The 26,829-nt window shown below is 42.4% G+C and overlaps 1 protein-coding gene across 1 annotated transcript; it reads right to left on the reverse strand.

Moving 5' to 3' along the window:
* Positions 1–624: 624 nt before the first annotated feature.
* Positions 625–12,898, reverse strand: cdhr5a (cadherin-related family member 5a). Its single transcript, XM_085412670.1, has 14 exons — positions 12,808–12,898; positions 10,189–10,361; positions 9,661–9,720; positions 9,056–9,145; positions 8,891–8,977; positions 8,474–8,578; positions 8,209–8,394; positions 6,853–6,943; positions 5,710–5,807; positions 5,419–5,625; positions 3,284–3,397; positions 3,128–3,194; positions 2,527–2,687; positions 625–1,255 (listed from the first exon to the last, which is right to left on the reverse strand). The coding sequence occupies exons 1-14, from the start codon at positions 12,896–12,898 to the stop codon at positions 674–676; spliced, it is 2,112 nt and encodes a 703-aa protein (XP_085268796.1). The 3' UTR covers positions 625–673.
* Between the last annotated feature and the right edge of the window lie 13,931 nt (positions 12,899–26,829).

Raw genomic sequence — 26,829 nt, forward strand, 5'->3', positions numbered from 1 at the left:
GTGGGGCAAGAAACTCAAAGAGTCAGAACAGATTATTTGGATTGGCGGGTCCATATAGGAGGTTTCTATGAGTCCAAAGAGGGTCTGATGTTTTTTTAATGATGATGTCTTTAAAAAAGAAATTAATTTCTCAGGTAAACGTTGGAAAGGTTTCCTTAAAAACCTTTCCAACGTTTAGAAGGGGAAAACATTGCTCTTTGATCACCTGTTCGGTGCTGTGTTGCTACATTTATATGCAAACTGTTACACACCGCACAGACTGTAAAGCATCGGATCTCAACCTCGCCTAGTGAAACACTGACTGCTCGTGTTTTTTGCCCCGCTGGACTTGAGGTCATGCTGGCACTGTGATCTCTACAATTCCTGTAATGGGGACTGTAATAGTCTAATGGGCACAATTATAAACCAAAAATGTGTTTAATACTTGGCCCACACTGGTTCCAAGTGTATGTTTGGTATCCAGTTAATTCCGCTGGAACTGTAGTGTAGTATACTCACAGTAGAAGACAAATACTTCTGGATGCTTGAGTCAGTTCTTTGAGGTTGGGCAGTAGTCCACAGATGTTAAGCGTGCCATTGTCCACTGCTGAGACTTTGACTGTAGGCATCCAGGAAAGCAAACAGCATTCTGCTCAGTCCTTTCAGACTCCAGTTTGACCTCTGACCTCTACTGTCAGTGCTCCCGCTCCTGGCTTCCTTCCTGTTTTTCTGAACTAGCGTTCTCTGGGTACTGTTCGTTGGTCTCCTGCCCATCATCAGCCTCTCTTAAAGGGGCTGCCGGGTCTCTGACAACACTTTCCATCTCTACCTCCCCCTCCAGCTCCTCCTCTGTCTCCTCCTCCACCCGGCCCACAGTGTCTGGGATGATCTCCACCTCAATGTCTGACGAATCTTCACTCTCCTTGAACCACACAGTCTTCTGGCCCTCCTTCCTCCGCTGCTTGGTCAGGATTGACCTTGCACTATATTCATCCTCATCTTCTCTGCCCCTCCTGGAGGGTCTCACTGAGGGACTCCCCTTAGGGATGTGGTTAGTATAGATGCCACATGAAGAACAGTGGTGGCTCCGCCTCTCTAGGGCTATGACGCGGCCCCGGGCCTGGGGGAAGGTGCTCCTTCTGGGGAGAACATTGTTCCAGCGTCTGGCTCCCCGACGGCTCAGGTCCCCCTCATTCTGGAAGCCATCATTGGTGTACTGCAGGGAGTCTCTGTGGCCACTTCGGGGCTGGCCGGACTGCAAACATGGGCTCAGGCACTACAGTCAGGAGAGAGGTTCCTCATTAATAAAGCAGTTAATGCATGAGGTACTGCCAATGCACTACCTTCAGTCTGTCTCTGAAGTCTAAACAATGGAGGTGTCTATTTATACTTTATCATATAGCCAATAAAGGCTTCGTAGGCTTTCACTTGATCTATGAATAAGTCGGCCAAGCAGAAATGCAGTTTATCTAGTCTCCAATAATGAATTCCATGTTATTATATTACATATGTACAAAAATAACCACTATTTACTTTAATAGTGTAATGTGCAGTAACAATGTTACCACTTTTAAAAGCTTAGTTTCAGGCTGAGCCAAATTCTTTCTTTGTCACAGTCACAAATTATCCAAAATGTTTGTGTTTCAGTTTTGCTGAATGAAATCCTGGTATTTTATGAGAAACTACATATTCAGTTGAAACGACTGTACGGGTGGTTAATGAGTCAGCCAGTTTGCTAATGTCTGAAAACCAAACTCACTCTCATCTGAGAAGCAGTTGGTTCAAATCATTATAAAAAACCCAGAAGCCACTAAGTCATAGGACCTACACTGGCTACACCACCTGTTTTTTACCTTATCATTGACTGAGACACTGCCATCCAAGAAAGAAGATCCTGCTTCAACATCTTCAATCTTGACTAAAGTTTGTAACTGACTACACTGACAAAGAAAATATGTTTTAGAGGGAAAATAGAGTTGTTTTACTGCATTTAGGAAAGGAGAGACCTGCAATGCAAAGAAAACTGTAACAACTGTTAAACATGGTGAAGGCAGCATCGGGCTCTGAGGCCAGTTTGCTGTCAGTAGAACTGGTATATTTTAGGTGGACTAGCACACAATTCATCAGCATAGCCTCAAACCATCTGTTGAAACTTACTTGAAACTCACATCACAAGCCTTTGAAATGTATTTGGACTTTTTTTTAAAATCAGCTCCTATAGTAACCACTCCACCTGACAGTTAAATATCTGATGAAAATTATACCCAAAGCTTGTTGTCAAGGTTGATTCTTGCTAAGGGACATTTTTTACAGTATATGTATACTGCAAATGTTAACTTTGACACTTTGTTTACTTTAGAAAACAATAAATCATTTGTATGATGTGTACTGTGAGATCAGAAAGAAGGAAAGACTGAAAGCCTGATATTGTCTGTTACACTCATTTACATGATGTCCAAGATGGAAAGCAGTGAGGAAGGATTAAAGATTTGTAAACTTATCATCTTTTCACCGGTTTAAAATATTTCCATTGCCAAACCGACTAACCTCACATAGTTTGTCCACACCCGTATTTCCCTTCCACAAGTGGGAAACTAAGAAGCCAATAACAATCAGGCAAAGGATCAGCAGAGCTGCCATGATCAAGCCCAGAAGCGCCATGTCACCTGGACGATAGCCGATGTTTGAGGGAGATGGGCTGGCTAAATCTGCACAGGAAGAAAAGCAAAGGACTTAAGGTTAAAGGAATGATTATTATTAAAGCTATGATTTCCTTTAACTTTGATTAAAAATGAACAATTAACACAGTGCCCATTTTGAATTTCACTGAAATGTTCAGGAGGAACCAAATGGGCTCCCAGCCTCAGTATGAAGTAATATTTCTGGCTTACATTTGACTTTGTTTTACAATATTACAAATAAAGAATAACAGCAAGCCCTTTAATTTTGAAGAATAAACACAGTTTTGTGTTCCCTCCTTGAGAGGTAATAATATATCATATTTTAGGTTCATTTGAAATCATTAGTATAAAAACTGTTTTTTTTATAAAGATTTAGTAATGTTTTTAGTGATTTCGTTTTTACTGATATGACATGAAATTAGAAACAGGAGAAATAAGGTGAAAGTTTTTCCAGTCCGAAGTCTCACCAGGTATGACCTGAACTGAGAGGGCTGCAGTTCCAAACTCCCCTGTTGTCACATCCACTGCTCGGAGCTGCAGAAAGTAAAAGTTTAACAGCTTACAAAGTGTCAAGAACCAGGAAGTCTTTGCTCTCATTGTGCCATGACGTCTTAAAAATTCACCTGAAGAGCGAAGGACTCTGTCTTCACAACTCTTTTCAGTATCACGAAACCATCAGAGGTCACATTGACGTAGCTGCTGTACTGAACCTCGTATTTGACATCTGGATTCACACCCTGACAAACAAAGATTTTATCTTGTTAGTTTAGCATTAGTTGTGCATTTAAAGCTGCTTTAAGTGATTTCTAACCAGCAGGAGGTAGAAAATAATGACCAGCAACAGCTTGCACAATAAACGTAATTGTGATCGCGTACCTTTTTAACTGTACAGGGGTTAATCAAAATAAACACCTGCACATTTTTACAAGTACTCTAGTACTCCTGTACATTTAAATCTGTATAATCTACTACACTAGAAACAGATTTAGTATGTTCTTCCTGTAAGCGGTTCTTTCAGCCAGGGTTAAATAAGAGCAAGAACTTTAAGTTATTCTTCTCTGTATGACTTTATCAGGCTCTGACATGGTTGTGGAGGAATTTTGCCCCACTTTTCTCTACTTGTTGTTTCAGGTCACTGAGGCTTTAATTTCACACAGTGCTCTTAAGGTCCTGCTGAATTCCAATCAGCTAAAAGTCCGGCCTGGAATGTGGCACTGCAACACCTCGATTCTTCCATGTTCAGCCATTCTGTTGTCCTGTTACATGACCTAGACTGTAGTCTAATATATACAGGGGTCTAGACTAACTTTTTGACATGGGCGCACCGGTACGCCTAACTTTAAAAATTTAGGCGTACTGGCACAAAAGTTAGGCGCACTCAAATTTTTCAACCGCATCGCTTAACACCGCAGTTTTACATGTGCACTTTCTTTGGGGGGGGAAGTCCATACAGACAATATTAATTTCTAAATTATTAACTAACAAACTTGTGCTTAAAGTGCTTTGTCAATATTGTAGAAAATGTTAAAAACTTAATCATCATCTTGGCCTCCTCTGACAACCTGTTTGCTGCTGTCAGCTGCTGAAAGGCCGTGGGGAGAGGGGACACTTGGGCAGTGCATTTACTGCAGCATATAATGTGTTTTCTGGATACACTGTGCTTTTTCAGCATTCAAATATTGATGGCACCGTGTCAGAGCACTGGCTATGAATTTCAGACAGATCAGGCCTTAACTTAACAAAAAAGTTATCAATAGTTCTTTTCATCTTTTCTTATTACCCACAGCTACATCCACTTCTCTCAGGCCTAGGCTGCTCACTAGGGCTGAGTATCATCACTGATTTCTATAATCCATTCAATTCCGGTTCTCAAAGTCCTGATTTGATTCAATTTAGCCTCAGACAGTCAGAAATATTATAATTCTGATCATTTATCAGTACTGATACACATGAGACTTCATCAGAATTGTGAAAATCACAGCAGATGCCTTTGTGTGAAAGTAACTGAGAACAAAACACAGGAAAACATGAAGGAGATTTTCCTGGTCTGGCTTTTTATAGCAGATAACCTTAAAAATATTCTGCAATTTTGCATAATTTTAAGAAATTTAAATTTCTTCAGTATTGAACAGCAGAAATTAGGCTTTCTTGTCCGAGGTCATTTAAGTGAAAAAAGAAAAAGCGCTGTAAACAACGCTAGACTGGTGGGTAATAAGCGAATGAATAATGCAGAAAACAGATTTGAGACGGGAAACTGTTCCTGAAGTACAGAGAGAGAGAGAGAGAGCTGTGCAGGAAGTGTGATTTTTATCGTGGTGGAAGCAAAACAGCAAAAGTCAGAGGGAATTCATGACGACATTGATCAAATGTGAAGCGCAGTTTGCTGCTTCTTTTGCTGCTGGCTCGGTGAATTTTGGTTGGAGAGAGGCAAAACCTGCAGCTCAGAATCAGCGCAAAAAGACGTAAACACAGCGCGGACCCGAAGAATCGCTAAGCTCCGACAGCGTGTCCACCTGAATGGCCCAGACCAGCAAAATGCCAAAACAAATGATTTCCTCGTAGCACGTGTACCTGACAGTCGGTCGGTCTCTACAACCCTTCCATGTGTAAATCAGCAGCATCCATAGCTGACCTTTTCAGTTAACTCAGTAGGGTGTTACTAATGGTTTTGCTTATTGTAGCTACAACCAGCCAAACATCAGGGTTAGGCTTATAACATATACTATAATATTTAGCTTTGATTTCAAAGAGCGCTCACACTGGCGAAGTCTTCGTCCCGTGCTCGGACCCTGAAGGGTCGGTTGGTGTTTCGGTCTCGGAGGATCATGGTCTCAGGCACAGAGTTGCTGTAGATAAATCCTTCATATCGCTCCCTTTCAAAACGAGGAGGACTCCTGCTCTTCTTCATCACATCAATGGTAACCTGTGTCACTGCAAACTGATCTCTGTTGGTCACCTGTGATGCCTGATAGTAAAACCAAATATCTAATTCCTGAAAATCTGTATTTTCTTTATATTATTTGACAAATGTATATAATATTTGTTTTACCAGGATAGTGAGAGTTATTGGACCAACAATATCAGCAGCTTTGGTCATTGTGATGTTCCCCGTTTCTTCATCAATCTGAAATATATTTCCTTCGTTTCCTACAGATAAAGGAAAAAAACACATAAAGACAAATAAGAGCATTTTCTTTATGCTGCCCTACAAACCAGCAGAATAAGCTTACTTTATTATTTAACCACGACCTGAATCTGACTTATTGAAATTCGACCTCATTAACAGAATGGTGCCATGAGAGCGTGTACAAAAACAAACTAAGCAGCAGTGATTGCAAAGTGGGTGCAATCACTTGGTCGTTGCTAGCCTCTAAATGGCACCAGGTAACGATGATTTACTTATTTTTTTCTTCTGAGCTTCTTATATCACACGATTAGATGAACAATTAAAAATAAATGGAAAGGATTAAAAGCATTTTGATAACTACTTTTAGTAGTAGAGCCTTCAAACTTCTATCAGTTCAATTCAATTCAATTTTATTCATACAGCGCCAAATCACAACAACAGTCGCCTCAAGGTTCTTTATATTGTAAGGTAGACCCTACAATAATACATACAGATGATACCAAGTAAGACTGGTTTCTGAGTTTTACACAAGGCTAAGCATCAGGCTTTCAAATGAATTAAAAGTCTGTCTGGGTCTTTGGTTGATTAATAGGCTGGTGTGAAAAATTGCTGCCACACCGCCCCCTCGGCCTGTGCTTCGAGGTTTCTGGTAGTTAGAATGACTCGGGGATGTTGATTCATTTAAACTAACATAATCATCCTGCTGCAACCAGGTTTCTGTAAGGCAGAGTAAATTGATTTGTTGATCAATTATTAAGTTTAATAATCCACATTTCACTGTTTTACTCTTTGGTTCAGATGTGGATACTGTATTGTTCTTTCTTTGTGATTGTTTATGTTTAAGTTGTTTGTTGCTGGTTTTTAGTTTGTTTTTTGTCTGTTTGGAAGCTGACACAGTCTCTATGGAGATGGGTTTTGGGGGGGGGGGGGGGGGTAGCAGGAGGAGAGAAGCTGCAGAGAGGCGTGTAAGACTGTCTGTCTATATGTGATAATCAGTTTAATAAGCACACCAAACTGAAACTGTTGAGTGTAAAACTCGGGTCCTCCAAAGGTTTTTTATCCGACCTCGTAATATTCTGTAGCTGATCTGCTCGCTCTTGTTCTTGTCTCCATCCTTGGCAAACACAGGTCCAGGTTCCAGCACCAGCGGGCCTTCCTGAAGGTGAAAATCAGTATGTATTCATTTCAATTCAATTCAATTCAATTCAATTTTATTTATATAGCGCCAAATCACAACAAAAGTCACCTCAAGGCGCTTCATAGATACAGAGAAAAACCCAAAAACGCAACAATCATATGACCCCCTATGAGCAAGCACTTTGGCGACAGTGGGAAGGAAAAACTCCCTTTTAACAGGAAGAAACCTCCAGCAGAACCAGGCTCAGGGAGGGGCGGGGCCATCTGCTGCGACCGGTTAGCTGTTATCGTGTGTCCTCCACACTGATTGATTTCACAAGTCATTACCGTTAATATTGCTATCACTGAATAAATACTGGCAAACACAACATGTAAAAATCACCAAAATTTGCATCGTCCCTATGTCATTGGATCTCGTTGCAGGTTTTAGCCTGTAATGTTTGGCCCTACAGTGGAACCTGAGCAAGTGTCCTCCCTCACAGATAAACCAGTGCTGAGGTTTCCCTGAAAGGCTGAGATGTCATGATGCTGGTATCTTAGGATCACTATGATCACCAACACACGCAAGCACTGCTCTGATGATAATTTTATTACCCTGAAATTTTCTTTGCACACCTGTGTGGTGTTTTGGTGCCCAGCACAGAAGTGCACACCTGCCATGGTCTGTCAAATAAAGCAGCTCGAAGCTGATAGTTCTTATTTCATAGAAACTGTGTGACAGACTGCTGCCGCTGCAGTGATGAACATCAGAACGAACCCTCAGAGCTTCGATGGAAACATTTCTGAAAATGTTTAATCATTTACATTATTCACTCCCCAGATAACAAATGTATTTAAAACAGCATGAAGGTTATTGTGACCCTCAAATGTCTGTGCAGCGTACAGACTTAAGACACTTTGTCCTGTTTCCTGTGTATTTGATTTTTCTGTGTAGCAGCTAAAGTAACAGTGTTTGCCTGGATGTGCACACTCATTGTCCAAAGTAGCACAGACTGGTATACATTTCATATAGTCGTAAAACTGTACTTGGTTAAATAAAGAATATGTTTTATACAGAAAACCAGTTTTTTAGATGATAAATGTGTTTTCATGACATCATATCAAATATGAACTTCCCCTGTATAATAAGGTTTTTAACCTTTTTTCTGTATGAGCTAGAATAGCACGATGGCTCTTGCATAATTAAAATAAGGCCCAGAGATGTCAGCCATGTGAGCGACTTCCTGTTCAGGTGAAGCGCATTTCTTTTCTTGCTGTGATGTAAACGCCAGAGTCAGACCCCACCTGTTTCTCTGTGAGGTTGACTTTGCCTCTGTAGCCGCTGCTCACACACAGTTTAGCATTTCCTAAGTTTGTCCTCGTGCATGGCTGAAACCACGGGGGCCGGTTGTCCACATCCTTCACACGCACTGTGATGGTGGCCACAGAGGTGAAGAAGGGCTTGTTGGAAGCTGAACCGTTGAACGTGTCCTGTAAGAAGCAGACTTCAGACTGGTTTTTACAGAAAAAGCAGAGCCTTGCAGGATGTTTTCATAAGTCATTACTGTACCTGCACGTGTAAGACCAGCGAGATCTTTTGTACAACATCGTAGTCCAGGATGGTTTTCACAAGAATCTTTGGAGTATTGACGTTTTCCAAGCGGAAATACTTGTCCTGAGGAAAACCGACAGAGACAGATCAGCTGATCTCACTTGGATTTTGTGGCCTGAAGCCTGAACAAAGGCTATGCTCAAAGGTCCATCAGAGGTTAGCAATTGAGGGAACCTTTACACTTTTCTTCCCGTTGTTAATAATGAAGCTTTAGTCATAGACATAATTTTGTCCAAGAGAAGTTGATTCATGTGGAGCCTGGGCCTCACAGATCAGTATGATGTAAACAAATAGCAGATGCATGTATTCCATTCATTTGTCTAAATGCGTCCGAACTTCATCATAGTCATTTGGACATAGTTTGTCTTGTCTTACTGTTGTTGTCTCCAAGCGATAATACAGCGGCTGTGAATCAACATCTGTGGCTTCTATCAGACCAATACTGGAGTTGACCGGAATGAGCTGCAGGACATAAAATGGTTCAAAGAGGAAACACAAACACATGTTGTTCTACAAGCATGAAAGAGCAGTGCAGCCCACCTCATTCACATCCAGCACATAGTGGTTCTGAGCAAAGTTGGGGGGGTTATCGTTCACGTTTTCAACCAAAACCTCGACGGACTCGTTCACCTTGAGGAGAGAGAATCAGCTCAGCTTCAGTCAAACAGTGAGAACACAACAACACATCGAGGCACTGCTCCTAACAACACAACGACACAACAGCACTCAAGCCTTATAAACATGCTCTGTGGGCGGAGTGAAACTAGGAGACAGATTTAGAGTGTGACACGCATTTTCTGTTTAACTTGTTATATAATAATACAATATAATTTTTACATTTATAGACACAACTTACAGCAATGATAAACATTTTTAAAAAGTAAAAAATAACTGTTCATTTCCATTTTTATATTCATCTAGTTTTTCTTGCCAAAGTCACACGGGGTGACTGGTGATGGGGCAAAAAGAGCCGGTGCAGCTCTGGAGCTGAAGAACCCTGACAGGTGGAGTCCCTTACATGAGAACATAATGTTGGCATTAGGCGTGTACAGGTGACCTGATGTCTTGACTTTCAGATTCATTTCCCCCAGACTCGGTTCATTTGCTGACTTCTGTCTGTTTTTAATGTGATGACTCTTACTCACAGATCTAGAGCCAGCTCTGCTGCACTTTATCCACACCATCAGAGTCGCGCTGGGCAATGACTAATAAAGAAACAAAAACAGATACATGGGACGCGCCTACTGCAGGAATATTCTGAAATATTATTAGCTGTAAAAGAATACAAATAAATGTTCATAATGATATCATTACAGTACATGCTCATATAACCTAGGTCAGGGTCGAACTCCAGGCCTCGAGGGTCGGTGTCCTGCAGGGTTTAGATCTCACCCTGGCTCAATACACCTGAATCAAATGATTAGTTCATTACCAGGCCTCTGGAACTTCAAGACATGCTGAGGATGTCATTTAGCCATTTGAATCCGCTGTGTTGGATCAAGGACACATCTAAAACCTGCAGGACACCGGCCGCCGAGGCCTGGAGTTCGACACCTGTGACCTAGGTAGTCCTGAAAACACTTTATAAACTTTCTGCATACCACATTCTAATATCCAATTCCAAAAACTGATCACATATCTCTTATATACATTATTTGTGTTCCATACATCACCTCATAGTCCAGGCCTTTCTTTACCATGAGGGCGTTTCCTTTCAGGTAGAATAAATCTTCAGGGTTCACCGTCACTGTCAGAGTCACATCACTGTTGGAGCTGATTTTGGCCACCTGGACGTCAGCCGTGTTGTTTTCTGACACTGGTATGGGGCCAGGGGGCACTGTGCAAACTGGGAGAGCATAGGTGACAGAAACATGTGCAGTGATTGAGGTTTTACACCAGCAAAATGGTCCATGGCCTGTATTTGTATAGCACTTCACACAACCTGTCCTCCACACATTCACACACTGGTGATGGCAAGCTACATTGTAGCCCTGGGGCGCACTGACAAGGCTGCCGGACACTGGCGCCACCAGTAGGCAAAGGGTGAAGTGTCTTGCCCAAGGACACAACGACTGAGACTGTCCAAGCCGGGGCTCGAACTTGCAACCTTCCAATTACAAGGCGAACTCCCAACTCTTGAGCCACGATCGCCCAACACACAGAGAGAGCTCAGGAGGCTATGCTGTGGCTTCATCACTCCCTGCTAATGTGTCCCTGCTAAAGTCTCCAGCTCACAGACACAGACGTGTATATGATACAGTCACCTGATGGACTTTACTCTAAAATAAATTAAGCTTTTGCCAGCACCCATTGTTTTCTGAGATGGTAAACCTCGGTTTATTTGCACTTTAATGTCAAAGGTTAATCATCAACTCGTAGAATACAAGCACTTCCTCTTTGATCAGTTGCTCCTTTTATGAGTCACCACAGCAGCTCATCTGCCTCCATCATGTCTTAAATCCTCTTCTGTCCTCCTTCACTGCATCTTTTAACCTTCCCTGTGGTCTTCTTCTCTTTGCCTTCACCATCATTTGTCCACCATATCCACTATCCCTCCTCTGCACATGTAAAACCATCTTTGCTTCTTAAACTTTGTCTCCAGATTTCTGGACACTCCTCTTCAGCCACTCCACCCTGCCTGCACTCTTTTTCACCTCTCTCGAGCCACTAGTCGCAGCTTCACTTTTCAACCTTCCCTCTTATTCAGACACATGCATGTGTGTAGAATACACACACACACACACACACACACACACACACACACACACACACACACACACACACACACACACACACACACACACACACACACACACACACACACACGACTGGCTTGCACACCGGGGCTTAGGATTGTGTTTTGTTTAAGCCACATGCTAAAATATGCACATTTTCAGAAAATATAGAACATTTTCTTACTTGTGTTATTCGTTTAAGGCCTGATAGTTTTTCTTTGAAAACCTTTTATATCTGGGTGGTCCATATTTGTTAAAATTCCCCACAAAAGCGGCAGACATCAACCTCATCCTAAACTTATAGATGCCACTGATGAGCTTGTGGATGTTAAGAGGTTAAATTACAGGAAATACTTCTAGTAATGACGATTCTGAACATTTAGAAGTATTGAGATGTAAACATAGTTCTAAATACAGTAAATATAGAAATATTAAAACCCCAGTTCTGAAAAGGCTGGAGCACTGTGAAAACGTCCTAACGTTAGCTCGTTTACTCGGTAACAGTTCCAGAGATCATTGTCTGCTGTCTGCTCTCTTCAAGCCGGGACAAAGCCTTGCATGTTTCAGCAACACAATGCTAAACCTCGTATTGTAGCTGTTATAATAGCATGGCATTGCAGTAGAAGAGTCTGAAGTGGCCCGCTTGCAGTTCAGACCTTTCACCAACTGAAAACCTCTGTCCCAAAAGTTCAGCAGTTCATATCCTAATTTCCTCACGTTTCAGGAACAGCGTTAAAAGAAGAGGAGATGCTGCACAGAGACAAACATAGCCCGGGCCCACAGGTTTTGTGACGTGTTGCTGTCATAAAATTCAAATTTACCTTTTTTTACATTTTGTCATTTGAAACATTTGGTTTTCTCTGTTCTACTGTGAATGATGTATTGGTCTCTGAGATTTGTAAATCATTACATTCTGTTTTTATTTATCTGTAACTCACACAGCATCCAAGCTTTTTGGGATAAAAATCTTAAATCAATGTAAAAACTGAGAAAAAATGTTTTACATTAACCCTAGGGATCAAATGTTCACAGCTACATTAGTAGCTCCTGTGATGGTTCACATCATACTGTGATAATACGATCTGTGAACAAAACAATGTTATTACCAAAAATAGTGGTTAGTTACATCAGGAACTGTACAGCATGTACAAAATATATCTAACAAATGAAATCAGTCCTGAGCATGGCATTGGTTGGTTTCCACCTTAAGATTCGCCCATGATGTGACCGTATCACTTGGCCTAAGGATTTGTGTGCCTGGTACTTTGATCATATATTATTCCTGAACTCTTCCTTCTCTTTAGTTTTGAGATTTTTTTTCAACATACGGCACAAAAACACAGTTAGCCGGACCCCTTCAGGCCTCTCAATAAAGAAACAAGAAAATATGCACTTCTCTTTTTTAGGTGTGAGTTTGAGAGGACACAAAAAGGGTGACGATCTCTTCTTCAAGGATGAAAAACTGCCCCCACACACATTCTGTCCACAGATTATCATCCACAGGTCCTCATCCAGCCCCACATCACCGCCCTTCACAGAAAACAAAGCTCCACTCACTTCTTTGAGCCAGACAAAGGTTATAAAGGCAGACTGCAATGAAGCATCCAAGGACAACGTCTACAGGTTTGCGCTTCGATTTCAGTTCCATGTCCTGATTTCAGCAGCAGCAACAAATGAAGTCCCGAGGAGGATGAGGAGCCCCGTGGTACCAGCTGGTACTCGTCAGCATAATGCCCCGTTTGTGCTGCTCCGAGAGTGGGAGTAGACTACAGTCGCAATGTTTGTGACTTCATCTTACGGGCACATATTGCATTAAGCGCCTGCCAGCAGAGGACTCGCAGCCTCCCACTAAAATACTTGCATCTCTTTTAGCTGGACTGGTCATTCTGTACTGGTGCCCCTGTTTTTTTCTGGGAGAAATCCAGCAGAGGAAACTGGAAACTTTTCTCATGCATTGATATATTTTAGGTAGACAGCCCTTTCAATTTGCTTCTTTGTATGACTCACTAGTGATGACATCTATGAAAACATCTAAACAGTAGTGAAGTGTCCGGCAGGAGTAACAGATGGGTTCAAGATGGGAGTGGGATTATATCAGGGACCCTCTCTGAGCCTATAATGAACACTAACGCAGGCAAACAGGAAAGAATCGTTTTTACTACTACAGGAGTTGTTTGACTCCTCTTGCAGTCATTGTTCAGTCAAACTCAAAGGTGGGGCTTCTTTTTCAGTGTGACCAGCAGACTAGTTTTCATTTATCACCACTGTCAGTGTTGAATAACTGGATTTTAACATTTATAAGGTGGAACTATTATGCTTTTCCTTATTTTGTGCCATGCATATACTCTCCCAGTGGTGGGGGTCTACACTTAAAATTAGCAGTAATTCATATAATGAGCCCACGTTGAACTCTGTGAGCAAAAAACTCAGGCTGCAGGCTACACTAAATACTCAGTCAGCTTTGGTTCTGAATAATATCCATGTACTGTGTCTGCCACAGCACGTAGTCTGAAAAATGATCTACAGTCCTAGTTCCTACAAAAGTCTTGAATGTAAGAGACAAAGTAAGAAAAAACACAACATTTATACAAAAGTTTTGAAAATGAAAACAAAAAACAGAAATGTTTCTGTGTCCTCTGCTTCCTGTCTCATCCCTCACATGATGACAATGACAGAAAGTTACACTGGCACAAAGTGGGACACATAATGGCCTCACATGTGGACAAAGCAGCACTGTGCACACACTAGGCTGTAGTACATCGCACAAATACCCTCCCCGCATCTGTGTGGGAACAACAAGCTCAGAGTGTCATGATGTCACACAAAGCTCATACATTGTGCCTCCATGCAGAAATGCTTCTCACCAACACAGGCAGCTCATCAGTCTGTAAACATTATCTATATATATATATATATATATATATATATATATATCTATATATCTATATATATATATATATATATATATATATATATATATATATATATATATATATATATGTATATATATATATATATGTGTGTGTGTGTGTGCGTGTGTGTGTGTGTGTGTGTGTGTGTGTGTGTGTGTGTGTGTGTGTGTGTGTGTGTGTGGATATGAAGGGGGATTCTTTTTTTCCTTGGTTCTCATGAAGATATATATACAACTATAAAATATCACTGAAGTTAATAAGTGCTAATTGAATGATGTAATTCCTCTTACGTCCACCAGGAGGAGCCTGAGATCCTCAGTTTAGACTGAAACTAAAATACTTTTTGGCCTTTTCATTGCATCTACATTCTCAGCTGATGTGCTCCGGAGCTTTTAGAAGAATCTCACGGTCTTTCTCAGTAAGACATAGTGAGAAAGATTTGCTACACATACAGTGATAACAAAGTATAGCAGAGACAAATTGTATACAACTGTGTTATACTAACAAGCTTTATTGAAGTGTTTATACACAAGTTACAGAAATTCCACAGACATTAGAATTGTAGCATAAAGTAGTTATTAATGAGTTATAGCAAGCTTTCACACCTTTTATAAATTCTGTACAGGTGTGTGATGTTAAAGCATTTCCTGTTTTTCTACTGACACATTTATATATACAAACCCTGCCATATTAACTTATATTGGCACAATGACAGTGATCAGTCAAATTATTAACTGACGCTGACAGGTTACGATAGTCTGTAATCATCACACCTTGACAGATGAAAGAAAAGCAGATTCAACATCTTCACAGAAAAGTCTTTTCAAATGACTTCAAATAGACAAAGACGAAAGAGGAACAAATGAGTTCAGTGATTTCTAACACAATTTTAAAGAGACACAAAACATGTGTGTCTTGGAAGACACTGAGGAAACAAAGCAAAGCTACAATGAAATGCAAAGCACCTTAGATAAAATGACTACAAATGATATAAAACATCAAAGGAAAGACGCACAATGATGACAAAGAGATGTACAGCAGACAAACTTACACAGCATCTTACACACTCAATGTTCTGGGAGAATTAGTAAAGCTGTGTGAGGATAGGTTCCAAATAGCACATCAAAAAGATGTAACAAATAAACACGCAAACAAAAACAACTTCCCAAAGACATAAAAGCATTTCAAACAGACACAGAACAACTTCAAAGAGATCCCCAATAACTTCAGATACACGAAAGATTACTTCAAAAAAACCCAAATGGCCACAAAAAGCATCTTCAGTGCAAAGCTCTGAAGGGCCTCTATAATATCTGTGTCCATAGGTCCGTTTCCTTTCATCTGTCCATGTGGACAGTATGTACAGCAGGAAGGAAAATAAACCAACAGATTTGTTTGACCACCACTGTCATGCCGAGGTGGGTGACTTAACTCTAACATGTTACACTAACTGGATACTCAACATTGAAAATGAATATGTATAATAAAAATGTATGAAAGGCAGTATGTCAAGTTGTATCTTATATAACAACAATCCTGACGTGAGTTATAGGTAATAATTTGAGCTGTGTTTGGTGATGTAACTGTTACTCAGCGTCGGGGAGGGGTTAACAGAGGAAGTAATCTCATTAGAGACCTACTTAATGGAATTCTTATTCTATTAAGCTGGAGCTGTGTCTTTAAGCCTTGTGATGGATAGTACAGCTGTTTCAGAGTTTTTTCTCATTGAGAAAAAGTTTTACTGCCTAGTTTAGAATGAATTGTTTTGTTGGGGTTTTCCTTTTTCAATTTCCAAACTAAACTGGATAGAACTTCATCTTTGGCTCTCTTCCACAGTGTGCTATTTTATCCTGTCTCCCTCCCCTTATTCCCAACCAATCATGACAGCCTGGTTCTGCTGGATGTTTCTTCCTGTTATGAAGGAGTTTTTCCTTCCCACTGTCACTTTCTCGTAGGGGATCGTCTGATCGTCTTGTATTATTGTCAAATCTTTACCTTTATATATAAAGCATCTTGAGACAACAAACCACATGAAATTTTCAAGACTGAAAAACAAATTCAACACCTGCTAAAATCAAACACTGAGAATCATGTTTGTTCACTATAATTGGTAACATAATGATGTCACACTATTAAGCATCATTAAGGTATTAGCAAGTGCTTAATTCATTATTTATATATCATTACGCCTTCACAGTATATGGGAATTTTTGATCCTTCTTGTAAAAGTCCAGTTCATCAGACACTGATGTTGAACCGGAATATTGGTTTGGCTCAGAGATCTCCTCTTTTTCATCCCAAAGGTGTTCTGTCACTTTGAGCTCAGCAGTCCAGTCAAGTTCTTCCACATCAGACTCACTCATCCATGTCTGTTTGGACCTTACTTTGAGTACTTATGCACAGTCATGTTGGAACAGGAAGGGACATCACCAAATTCTTCGCACAAAATTGGGAGCATGAAAATATTCAAAATGTCTTGGCGTGCTGAGGCATGAAGTGTTCCTGTCACTGGAACAAAGGGACCGAGCCCAACAGCCCCACACCATAATCCCCCTCTACAAAACTTTGCACAGTACAGTCAGACATGTTGCGAAGCGTGATTCATCACTCCAGAGAACAAGTCTCCATTGCTCTAGAGTCCAGCGGCGGCGTGCCTTACACCACTGCATTATATGCTTTCCATTGCAATTGGTGATGTGAGGCTTTGATGCAGCTGGCCATGGAAACCCATTCCAGGAAGCTCTCTACTGATAATTCATGAGCTAATCTGAAGGCTACCAGAAGTTTGGAGGTCTGTAGTGATGAAGTCTACAGAAAGTTAGTGAACTCTACACAATATGTGCCTCAGCACCCTGATTTTACAAGGCTGCGTTGCTGTTGTTCCCAATCATTTCCACTCTGTGGAATATTTAGTGGAAAGAAAATTTCACAGTTGGAGTTGTTACACATGTGGCATTGATCACAGTATCATGCTGGAATTCACTGAGCTCCTCAGAGCGACCCATTCATATTGTCTGACTGATGACTGCCTAGCAGCCAAGAGTAGCTAGTGAAAAACTGGCAGTTTGTGTTGCACTTTTTCCAGTTTCACTACTAGAAAGTAGTTAGTGAAAGTTTGCAGACAAGTCAGTGCTTTCCATAAAGTCTGTTTGCAACCAAAGCAATGACAAAAAGATCTTTGGTGCAGCCATGCACCAGCAGCCACTCACCAACTGCTTGAGGAATAGATATTTTTCATTAGTGACTGGTAACTGCCAAGAGCAGACGATAGCATCACAGTGGGACACATCCAAGAAAGAGCCGTAAGTATGAAGAGTTGGACAGCACCAGGCCCTGACATGATTCCCACCTACTGGCTAAAAAGGTTAACCTAAGGTCAAACAGTCCTCATTCTCCAAAATCCCCAGAAGGGACCTATTTAACCACTGGCCAATAACCTGCATCAGCACCGCGTGGAAGTTCCTGTTAGGCATCATAGCAGTTAAGGTGAACAGCTAAATGGCTCAATACATGAGCATGTCCCAGAGGAAAATTGGCAGTAACACAACAAGAAAACCCTAAGTGCAATCATCAGGAATACAACAGGGATGTAGCAGACAACACCAGAGGCTACCTTCAAGCTTCAAGTCACCATCAAGTCCAGGGTTTACCAATTAGATGCTCTGTCACCACTGCTGTTCTGCACAGGCCTGAACCCCCACAGCCAGATGAGACTGATTATGGAGCACCGCCTCTGCATGGATGAAATCAAGTTGAATGCCAGGAGTCAGACACTGATTGACTGATCCACACCACTAGGATCTAAAGCAACGGCATTGGGACATCATTCAGACTGGAGACATGCAGTTGGAAGGTAAAAAAAGAGAGGGAAGTCAGACCTGAGGGAACTACAGTACCAGACATCAATAACAGCTACAAGTATCTTGGAATCCCACAAGTAAATGGGAACCACGAAGAGGTCACGAGAGAAGCTGCATCCACCAAATACTCACAGAGAGTAAGACAAGTCCTAAGGAGCCAGCAGAATGGGAAGGACAAGATGCAGGTAATCAACAGCTGCTCCCTGCCGCTCCTCAGATACTCCGCTGGATAATAAGCTGGCCAAAGAAGGAGATAGCAGCATCGTTTTCTGATATTTACTATATTGTAGGAGGTGCCGTAGGCATCAAGTGCAATGTGTGTCAGGGAGCCGTCAGGGTAGAGGCCAGTCTGATCACTGCTATTGAGGCTGGCTACTGGGACATGGAACATATCCTCTTTGGTGGGGAAGGAGCCTGAGGTAGCGCGTGAGGTTGAGATACCAAAGAAAAAGCAGTCTAACAATGACATCAGTGGGAAAAAGAGGTAGCACGATCAAGCTTTTTTAACTTTCACTGGGATGTCTATTTTACTTTGAGCAGTATGCTGAAGAAAGTGCCAAGCACACATGCTTTGTCCTGTATGAAAGGCCTTGAAAGAACACTACAACAGGGCAACCAGGAAAACTGAGCTTTGTATTGTACTCAATTTTTTGGCAGCCCTAACCAAGTAGCTCTTTTTCCTAAACATAAATAAGAAATTTCAAGCCAGGCAATATTTTTTGGGGCGGTAAACAAAGCAAACAGTAAATAAAAAATAAAAATAAAAAGTGTGGTCCTCCAATTATGCTCCAAAATAATAGATATAAAATCTGTATGAAGACAAATCCTTTTAATGTACACATCAAAGGATTGTAGGGGATTCTGGTGCAACTGTAACCAGGAACATAAATAAACAGATTACAACAAACTGCTCTGTGACCGGGACAAATACAAATTAATAATAATGATAATAATGTGACACCTTAGCATGTGCTTGTCCACAGCTGGCCAAAGGAGGAGATAGAAGCCACTGACAGGAAGACCAGGAAGCTCCTGACCATGCATGGAGGGTTTCACCTCAAGTCCAGCACTTCCTTCCTTCCGCATACTAAGCGGAAGCGAGGAGGCCGGGGACTGGTGAGTTCCTGTCCAGGATGAGGCAACAACCATCCACGAATACCTCAGGAAGACCGCCCCAACCGACTGCGTGCTCAGCACATAACAGCAGGGTGCAAGATGCTAGCAGGCAGGGCATACATGGAACGCCATAACCAAGTGGCCGTCATAGTATACAGGATCATCTGTGCCGAGTATGGCAGGGAGGTCCCGAGGTCAAAATAGGAGACGCCCCCAAGGGTGGTGGAGAATGACCGAGCTAAGATCCTGTGGGACTTCCAGATACAGACGGACAAAATGGTGATGGCTAGTGCTGGACATAGTGGTAGTAGACAAACAGAAGAAGACGTGATCGATGTCGCGATACCGAATGACAGCAACATCAGGAAGAAGGAACACGAGAAGCTGGAGAAATACAAAGGGCTCAGAGAAGAGCTGGAGAAGATGTGGAGGGTGGAGGTAACAGTGGTCCCAGTGGTAATCGGAGTGCTCGGTGCCATGTCTAAAACTGTTCCATCTCCAACTCTCTCAGTTACTGCTTACAGCCTGTAGACTGACTTCTGTGTGACAGGTGCAGGCTAAATTTTTTAAAAGAAGTCACCATGGTTGCCGGTGCCTTGGTGTTAGTTTAGGTTGGTATAAATGAAATTCACTATTCACTAATGTTAACATTTTCTGTGATTTTCTCTGCTAACATCACAAAGTAACCATCGCCAGGCTATGACCAAATTCAGGGGCTGCATCCTGGACATTTATACAAATTAGGGCTGGGCGATATGGCCTAAAATCCATATCACGATATAATTTGAAGCATGTGCGGTAACGATATATGTCACGATATATATTCTTTTCTTCTGTATAATGTATTTTCCACACAAAAAATACTAAACAGCAGTGGCGTTTGCAGGGTTACTGAAGTTGGATTACCTGGTATATAATGATGTGCTACGTGATCGCTAGCGACACAGCTATGTTAGCATAACATTAGCACAGTGAAGCTGGAGGATGAACGCCAACTTTTTTTCCCACTCATTAAAAGTTAACGTGAGGGATTCTGGTGGTCAGGGACAAATGCAATCGCATAGCAGGACGCTATACACGGGCCAAACTTCAGTCAGGAGAACAACTGAGATCATTCATCCACAATACGAGGTTAGTTATTAATATACTGCAACAACATGGGAATAGAGCAGCTGCGAGAGAATTCAACATTAATGAATCAATGTTACGGAAGTGGAGGAAGCGCAGTTTTTGGCTTTCCCCATATTTCAAAAGTGCTTCATCTCTTTGCTATGACTGTCGCCCGCCATAATTTGCAGATGATAATGGTTTTAGCCGCCGCTATGCTTTGACCAAAACAGGCGCAGCTTGATGACATCATCAACATGCGCTATCGGATATAGTCAAAATCTCTATTGTTGGACAAATTTATATCGTTTCTATCGTATATCGTTTATATCGCCCACCCATAATACAAATGTAAAAACATTTTAACAAATGTTAAAATAATGAAGAATCTTAAAACATTCAATTTGGCTACATTTTCAGGTCCTCCGTGCTTTCAAAGTCTTTCTGTCCACTGGCCAAATGTATGGTGTAGAGGTCTGAGCACTCCTCACTGCACTGCCAGCATACACTATGCTGTTAAACTTGTGTTTTGTAGTTTTGTCCTTGGAATGAACCAGTTTTTGTCTGAGGATCTGTCTGGGTTAGAAGTGCACTGTCATGTTTGGAGAAAACTCTCCTGAGTCTCTGACAAACCTGCTACATAAGGGATGACAGTGTTGTATGGACTGGTTCTTATATAGCACTACTCTTTACACAACTTGTGCATTCAGCCATTCACACCAGCATATTGTTCTAAGTAGCATTCACACACATTCATACTCCGATGCATCGGAGAACAATTTAATATCTGGCCTAAGGATATTTGGCATGCAGACTAGGAGAAGCCAGGAATCGAACCACCAACCTTCCGATCAGTGGATGACCCACTCTACCGCCTGAGCTACAGCCACTCCACTTGTCATTCTGTTTCTGTCTGGTTGGTGTCTGACCTTATTTCCTGTGTATCTTGTAGGGTCCTGATCCCCCCAAGTTTGTGTTCCAGAGGGTGGTGGGAGTCAAAGAGTAGGTGTGTGTGTCGGCTTCTGGTAAACTGAAGTGTTGAGGCTTCCATCTTCCTCGATGCGCACGGCACAGTCCAGACATGGCAAACTGTTATCCCTCCCTGGTGAACTTTATATTTCTATCCACTGAGTTAATGTGAACAGTGAAGGCTTCTACTTATTTTGACTCCAGGTGTCGTCCACATATCTGTATCAGTGGCTGGGTGCTGTCCCTTTAAAAGAGCCAAGAGCCTTTCCTTCCACTTGCTCCATGTAAAGGATGCCTACAGTGGGTGACAGTGGGTAGTCCATGGCACATTCATGCTTCTGTTTGTAGAAACCCTGTATCTAAAACATGTGGTGATAAGGCAGAGGTTAACAGTGTGCAAATTGGACTGGAGGTAAAGCTGTTTCTGTTGTGTAAGAAGCTGTTGCGATGCATTTGTTTTCTAAAAGTCTCCACTTGGACACAGCTACAGTGTAGCCTGTATATGCTTACATGTAGCTATGTACTTGTCTCTCATAGTAGATATCTAATTGGCCAACTTTCCACGTTCTGTCTCCAGAAAATAGAAAATAAATTATGCAACATTTGCTGTAACTTAGCAACACAATATCTGTTATCTGTTATCTCCAGCATGATCAGGCCAGCTTTGGTGGTATCATACTGGTTCTGTATACACTGGTATCCCAGATGTTATAAAAGAAACTTGATATATTTGGGGTGACCGTGGTTCAGGGGGTTGGTAAGCTCATCTGTAACTGGAAGGTTGCCAGTTCAATCCCCCAGCTCTCTCTGTCCTGGTCGTTGTGTTCTAGGGAAAGACACTTCACCCTACTGGTGATGGCCAAACGATGGCGCAACATGGCAGCCTCGCTTCTGTCAGTCTGCCCCAGGGCAGCTGTGGCTACAACTGTGATTTGCCTCCACCAGTGTGTGAATGAATAGTGGAATTGTAAAGCGCTACATAAATGCAATCCATTTTTAGATTATAATAGTGCAACACAGTATAGCCACTCATTTTCTCTCTCTCTCTTTGAAAATAATAGAAAAACTGTTTCTATTATAATTTAATCTGTTTAGTCAGGTTATACTGGACTCCCCCATATTGTATTACCTCATTTTCATTAGGCCAGCGTTCTGAGATGGTAAGAGTTCTAAAACGTATTGTTGACTTTTAACATGCAAGCTGTATATATATTTACCTAGTAACTCATATATACAGTGGGGCAAAAAAGTATTTAGTCAGCCACCGATTGTGCAAGTTCCCCCACCTAAAATGATGACAGAGGTCAGTAATTTGCACCAGAGGTACACTTCAACTGTGAGAGACAGAATGTCAAAAAAAAATCCATGAATCCACATGGTAGGCCGCAGAGAATCCATTCTCTGCGGCCTACTGGAGCGGGGGGGCTAGGAGGAGTGGGCCGTCCGACTGCGGTCTGGGGCCTCCCTGCTGCTGCGGAGTCGGGGCGGTCTGCCTCTCCCCACCGCAGGGAAAAGGGTAACACCACCTGGGTCTGGGTGCAGTCCCCCCCTCCAGGGGCAAGGGTACCTAGACCCGGTTAGTAGAGTACGCTTGGGGAGTGTGATCGTGTATACAGCGTCCCTTTATGTCTGTCTCCACGTCGGTTGAGTGTGAAGTACATATGAGAGCATGAGGGTGGGAATGGATGTTTGTGTCTGTGTGTGCCTGTATGTCTGTGTCTATATGTCAGGTTGGGTATCAGACGCCACCTCTCTGGGGACATCTCGGGCCCTCCAAGGTTTGGAGGCCTATCTCCACCCACCACCACTTCCCCTGCCGGTGGCGGACTCCCTCAGGTATCGGTGCGTTGGTGGTTCTTTGTATCTGGGGGTGGGCGTCCGGGTACACACCGGCTCACTCCTTGGCGGCCGCTTATTGGGGCTCGCTCGGGCCACTTCGGAGGTGGGGTGCCCCCGGCCTCTCGGCCTGGGGCTCGGTCACTCAGGCACAGCTGGCTGCCAGCGGAGCTCACGGGCGCGTCACTGCAACTCCCCCTGGCTTCTGCTCCGCGGCTGCTGAATGAGCCCTCATCTGGGACTCTCCTTAGCTCTTACTGGGACAGTGGCGCGGCTGCCCCTCTGTTGGTCTTCCTTGGTCTCTTGTGTTCTGGGGGCCTCTGGATGTCTGGAGTTTTGATCTCCTCCATACCTGCTTGATACCATAGAGGACAGGGCTGTGGCTCCCCACACTCTCTAGCAGATCATTACATGGAGAAACCTTTGGAATGCAAGCATGCTGATCCACACAGGTATGCACACAGGTGTACACATGGGTATTCACAGATGCGGACTACAGCTTTCTTGGCTGCTGCCTCAAAGCACACTGTGCGCTGTCTATCTTGCGTGCTGCACAATATCGTTTATTATTTAGTAACTATTGATATCTATAACTAGATAGTTTATTGTGATGGTGCTTTTTTTTTTTATTATTATTATTATGTTGCTCTTTGTTGTTTGCTGTCTCCCCTGTTTTTTTTTGTTTTTCTTTCTCTCCATACAGGTGACCCAGGAGTTTTTTTTTTTTTGTTTGTTTGTTTTTTTTTCTCTCTTCCCCCCCTTCTCACCGTCTCTTCTCCCCTTTGGTTTTCTTTCTTCCTCTCCCCCTCTTTCTTTCATTCTTTCCCCCTGTCCTATTAAAAAAAAAAAAAAAGAAAAGGATGACAAAGGATGAACTGAAGCTCCGCCATCACGTGATGTCACATGCTGCTGTTTCTGATGTCACTTCCAAAAAAAAAAAAAAAAAAAAAAAAAAGAATTTATTCGTAAATCAGGGTGGAAAATAAGTATTTGGTCAATAACAAAAATACAACTCAATACTTTGTAACATAACCTTTGTTGGCAATAACAGAGGTCAAACGTTTACTATAGGTCTTTACCAGGTTTGCACACACAGTAGCTGGTATTTTGGCCCATTCCTCCATGTAGATCTTCTCGAGAGCAGTGATGTTTTGGGGCTGTCGCCGAGCAACACGGACTTTCAACTCCCGCCACAGATTTTCTATGGGGTTGAGGTCTGGAGACTGGCTAGGCCACTCCAGGACTTTCAAATGCTTCTTACGGAGCCACTCCTTTGTTGCCTGGGCGGTGTGTTTTGGATCATTGTCATGTTGGAAGACCCAGCCTCGTTTCATCTTCAAAGTTCTCACTGATGGAAGGAGGTTTTGGCTCAAAATCTCACGATACATGGCCCCATTCATTCTGTTCTTAACACGGATCAGTCGTCCTGTCCCCTTGGCAGAAAAACAGCCCCATAGCATGATGTTTCCACCCCCATGCTTCACAGTAGGTATGGTGTTCTTGGGATGCAACTCAGTATTCTTCTTCCTCCAAACACGACGAGTTGAGTTTATACCAAAAAGTTCTACTTTGGTTTCATCTGACCACATGACATTCTCCCAATCCTCTGCTGTATCATCCATGTGCTCTCTGGCAAACTTCAGACGGGCCTGGACATGCACTGGCTTCAGCAGCGGAACACGTCTGGCACTGCGGGATTTGATTCCCTGCCGTTGTAGTGTGTTACTGATGGTGACCTTTGTTACTTTGGTCCCAGCTCTCTGCAGGTCATTCACCAGGTCCCCCCGTGTGGTTCTGGGATCTTTGCTCACCGTTCTCATGATCATTTTGACCCCACGGGATGAGATGTTGCGTGGAGCCCCAGATCGAGGGAGATTATCAGTGGTCTTGTATGTCTTCCATTTTCTGATGATTGCTCCCACAGTTGATTTTTTCACACCAAGCTGCTTGCCTATTGTAGATTCACTCTTCCCATTCTGGTGCAGGTCTACAATACTTTTCCTGGTGTCCTTCGAAAGCTCTTTGGTCTTGGCCATGGCGGAGTTTGGAGTCTGACTGTTTGAGGCTGTGGACAGGTGTCTTTTATACAGATGATGAGTTCAAACAGGTGCCATTCATACAGGTAACGAGTGGGGGACAGAAAAGCTTCTTACAGAAGACGTTACAGGTCTGTGAGAGCCAGAGATTTTCCTTGTTTGAGGTGACCAAATACTTATTTTCCACCCTAATTTACGAATAAATTCTTTACAAATCCTACCATGTGAATTCATGGATTTTTTTTTCACATTCTGTCTCTCACAGTTGAAGTGTACCTCTGGTGCAAATTACTGACCTCTGTCATCATTTTAAGTGGGGGAACTTGCACAATCGGTGGCTGACTAAATACTTTTTTGCCCCACTGTAATTATATTGATTATTACTATCTTTGCCAAAGATGGACCACATTCCTGTAGAACGTGTTTGCAATTGTTTTAGCAATAGTCACAAATAACAGGGAAATGCATACATTTGTGTCAGATAATGCAGCACAGACTCATCGTGGGCAGACTGTGCTTGCTGCCACACGGCAGGATCCTCCAACCAACCCCCAGGACCAGGACCAGGTCAGACTGACTACTTTTTCTTTTCTCACAGCATGACTATTATGGTTGTGTCCCAATGCAGGGGCTGCATCCTTTGAAGGACCTGGCCTTCGCGGTCTGCGTGGGCCGGGTCCTCTAAAAACTGAGAAGGCTGGAAGTGCGAGGCTGTGAAATTGGACAGTCTAGCCTTCAGATCTGGGTCACCGCTGTCTCGGTGGAGTTTAATAAACTCAGCCGTCTGCTCCTTACTATCTAAAATATAACAGGACACTGGCGTAAACTCTCGAACATCTCGCACTTCTGATAATCAGTTGTGTGCTTGACGTTTATTCAGCTGTGTAAAAACTATAACTTTAATCTCAGCCAAACTGATTTACTCAGGAACAAATAAAAAACTGAAAAAAACCAAACAGTAACATTTTTAGTTATCTAAGTGACTTATACATCATGTTTAACCTGAGTAGCCAAAGACCGCAGGGGGTTGAAAACAATGAAGCCAGGAGTTCACTGTTCTTGCCGGCTCTAGTGACCTCCCAGGTCACCTATCGAGCTGGTGGGTAGCAGACGTCTCCGAAAACATCGGAGCACTTTTGCAAATATGTGATGTCTTGATAAACCGAGCAGATATTTGAAGTTTACACAGCTACATTCTCGCCTGAAAATATCTTAAAAGTTTATTTTGTGACCCAGAAAGAGTAGTAAGAGTAATATTAAAACTAAGTAGCTGCCGCCATTGTTGGAAACTGAAATTGGCTGGGCCGCGCTATGAATTCTGGGATATGGTGGGCCACAAAGGACGCACCCCACCCATCCTTCAAATCTGGGGAAAAGGAGGACGCTAGTGATGCGCGAATCATGAACGAATCGTTCAATACTCGAGAATCACTTTACTGACTCATGAATCATGAACAAATCACTCAGGACTCACTCACCCCCTCCCTCCTGGCTCACAGCTTCTTCTTCTTCTTGGTTGGCAACCAATGTTAAGAAGCATTACCGCCCCCTGGCTCACAGCTCAGTGGACATTTAGATGAGAAAATATATATTTGACACATTTAAGGAAAATAAAAATAAACAAAATAAATGTTCCCTTTAGAATGTTTTTTGCTCTATAAAATAGTTGTTTTCTTTTAGAATCACTCATCTTAGCAGTAGGATTTACATGAAAAGAGAAACAAATTAAGTTTGAGTGAAAAT

Source organism: Rhamphochromis longiceps, linkage group LG1 (assembly GCF_057381845.1).
Source record: "Rhamphochromis longiceps isolate RC_006_pf linkage group LG1, R_longiceps_female_GT1.1, whole genome shotgun sequence".
Lineage (NCBI taxonomy): Eukaryota > Metazoa > Chordata > Actinopteri > Cichliformes > Cichlidae > Rhamphochromis > Rhamphochromis longiceps.

Bases quoted from the DNA above. Each gene is read 5' to 3' on its own strand.
- cdhr5a (XM_085412670.1), bottom strand. From the start codon at position 12,898: ATGGAACTGAAATCGAAGCGCAAACCTGTAGACGTTGTCCTTGGATGC. The intron at 8,395-8,473 runs GTACAGTAATGA...TGCTTCTTACAG, and splicing joins CGCTGGTCTTACACGTGCAG to GACACGTTCAACGGTTCAGC. The intron at 5,626-5,709 runs GTAAAACAAATA...TTTTACTATCAG, and splicing joins CAATAACTCTCACTATCCTG to GCATCACAGGTGACCAACAG.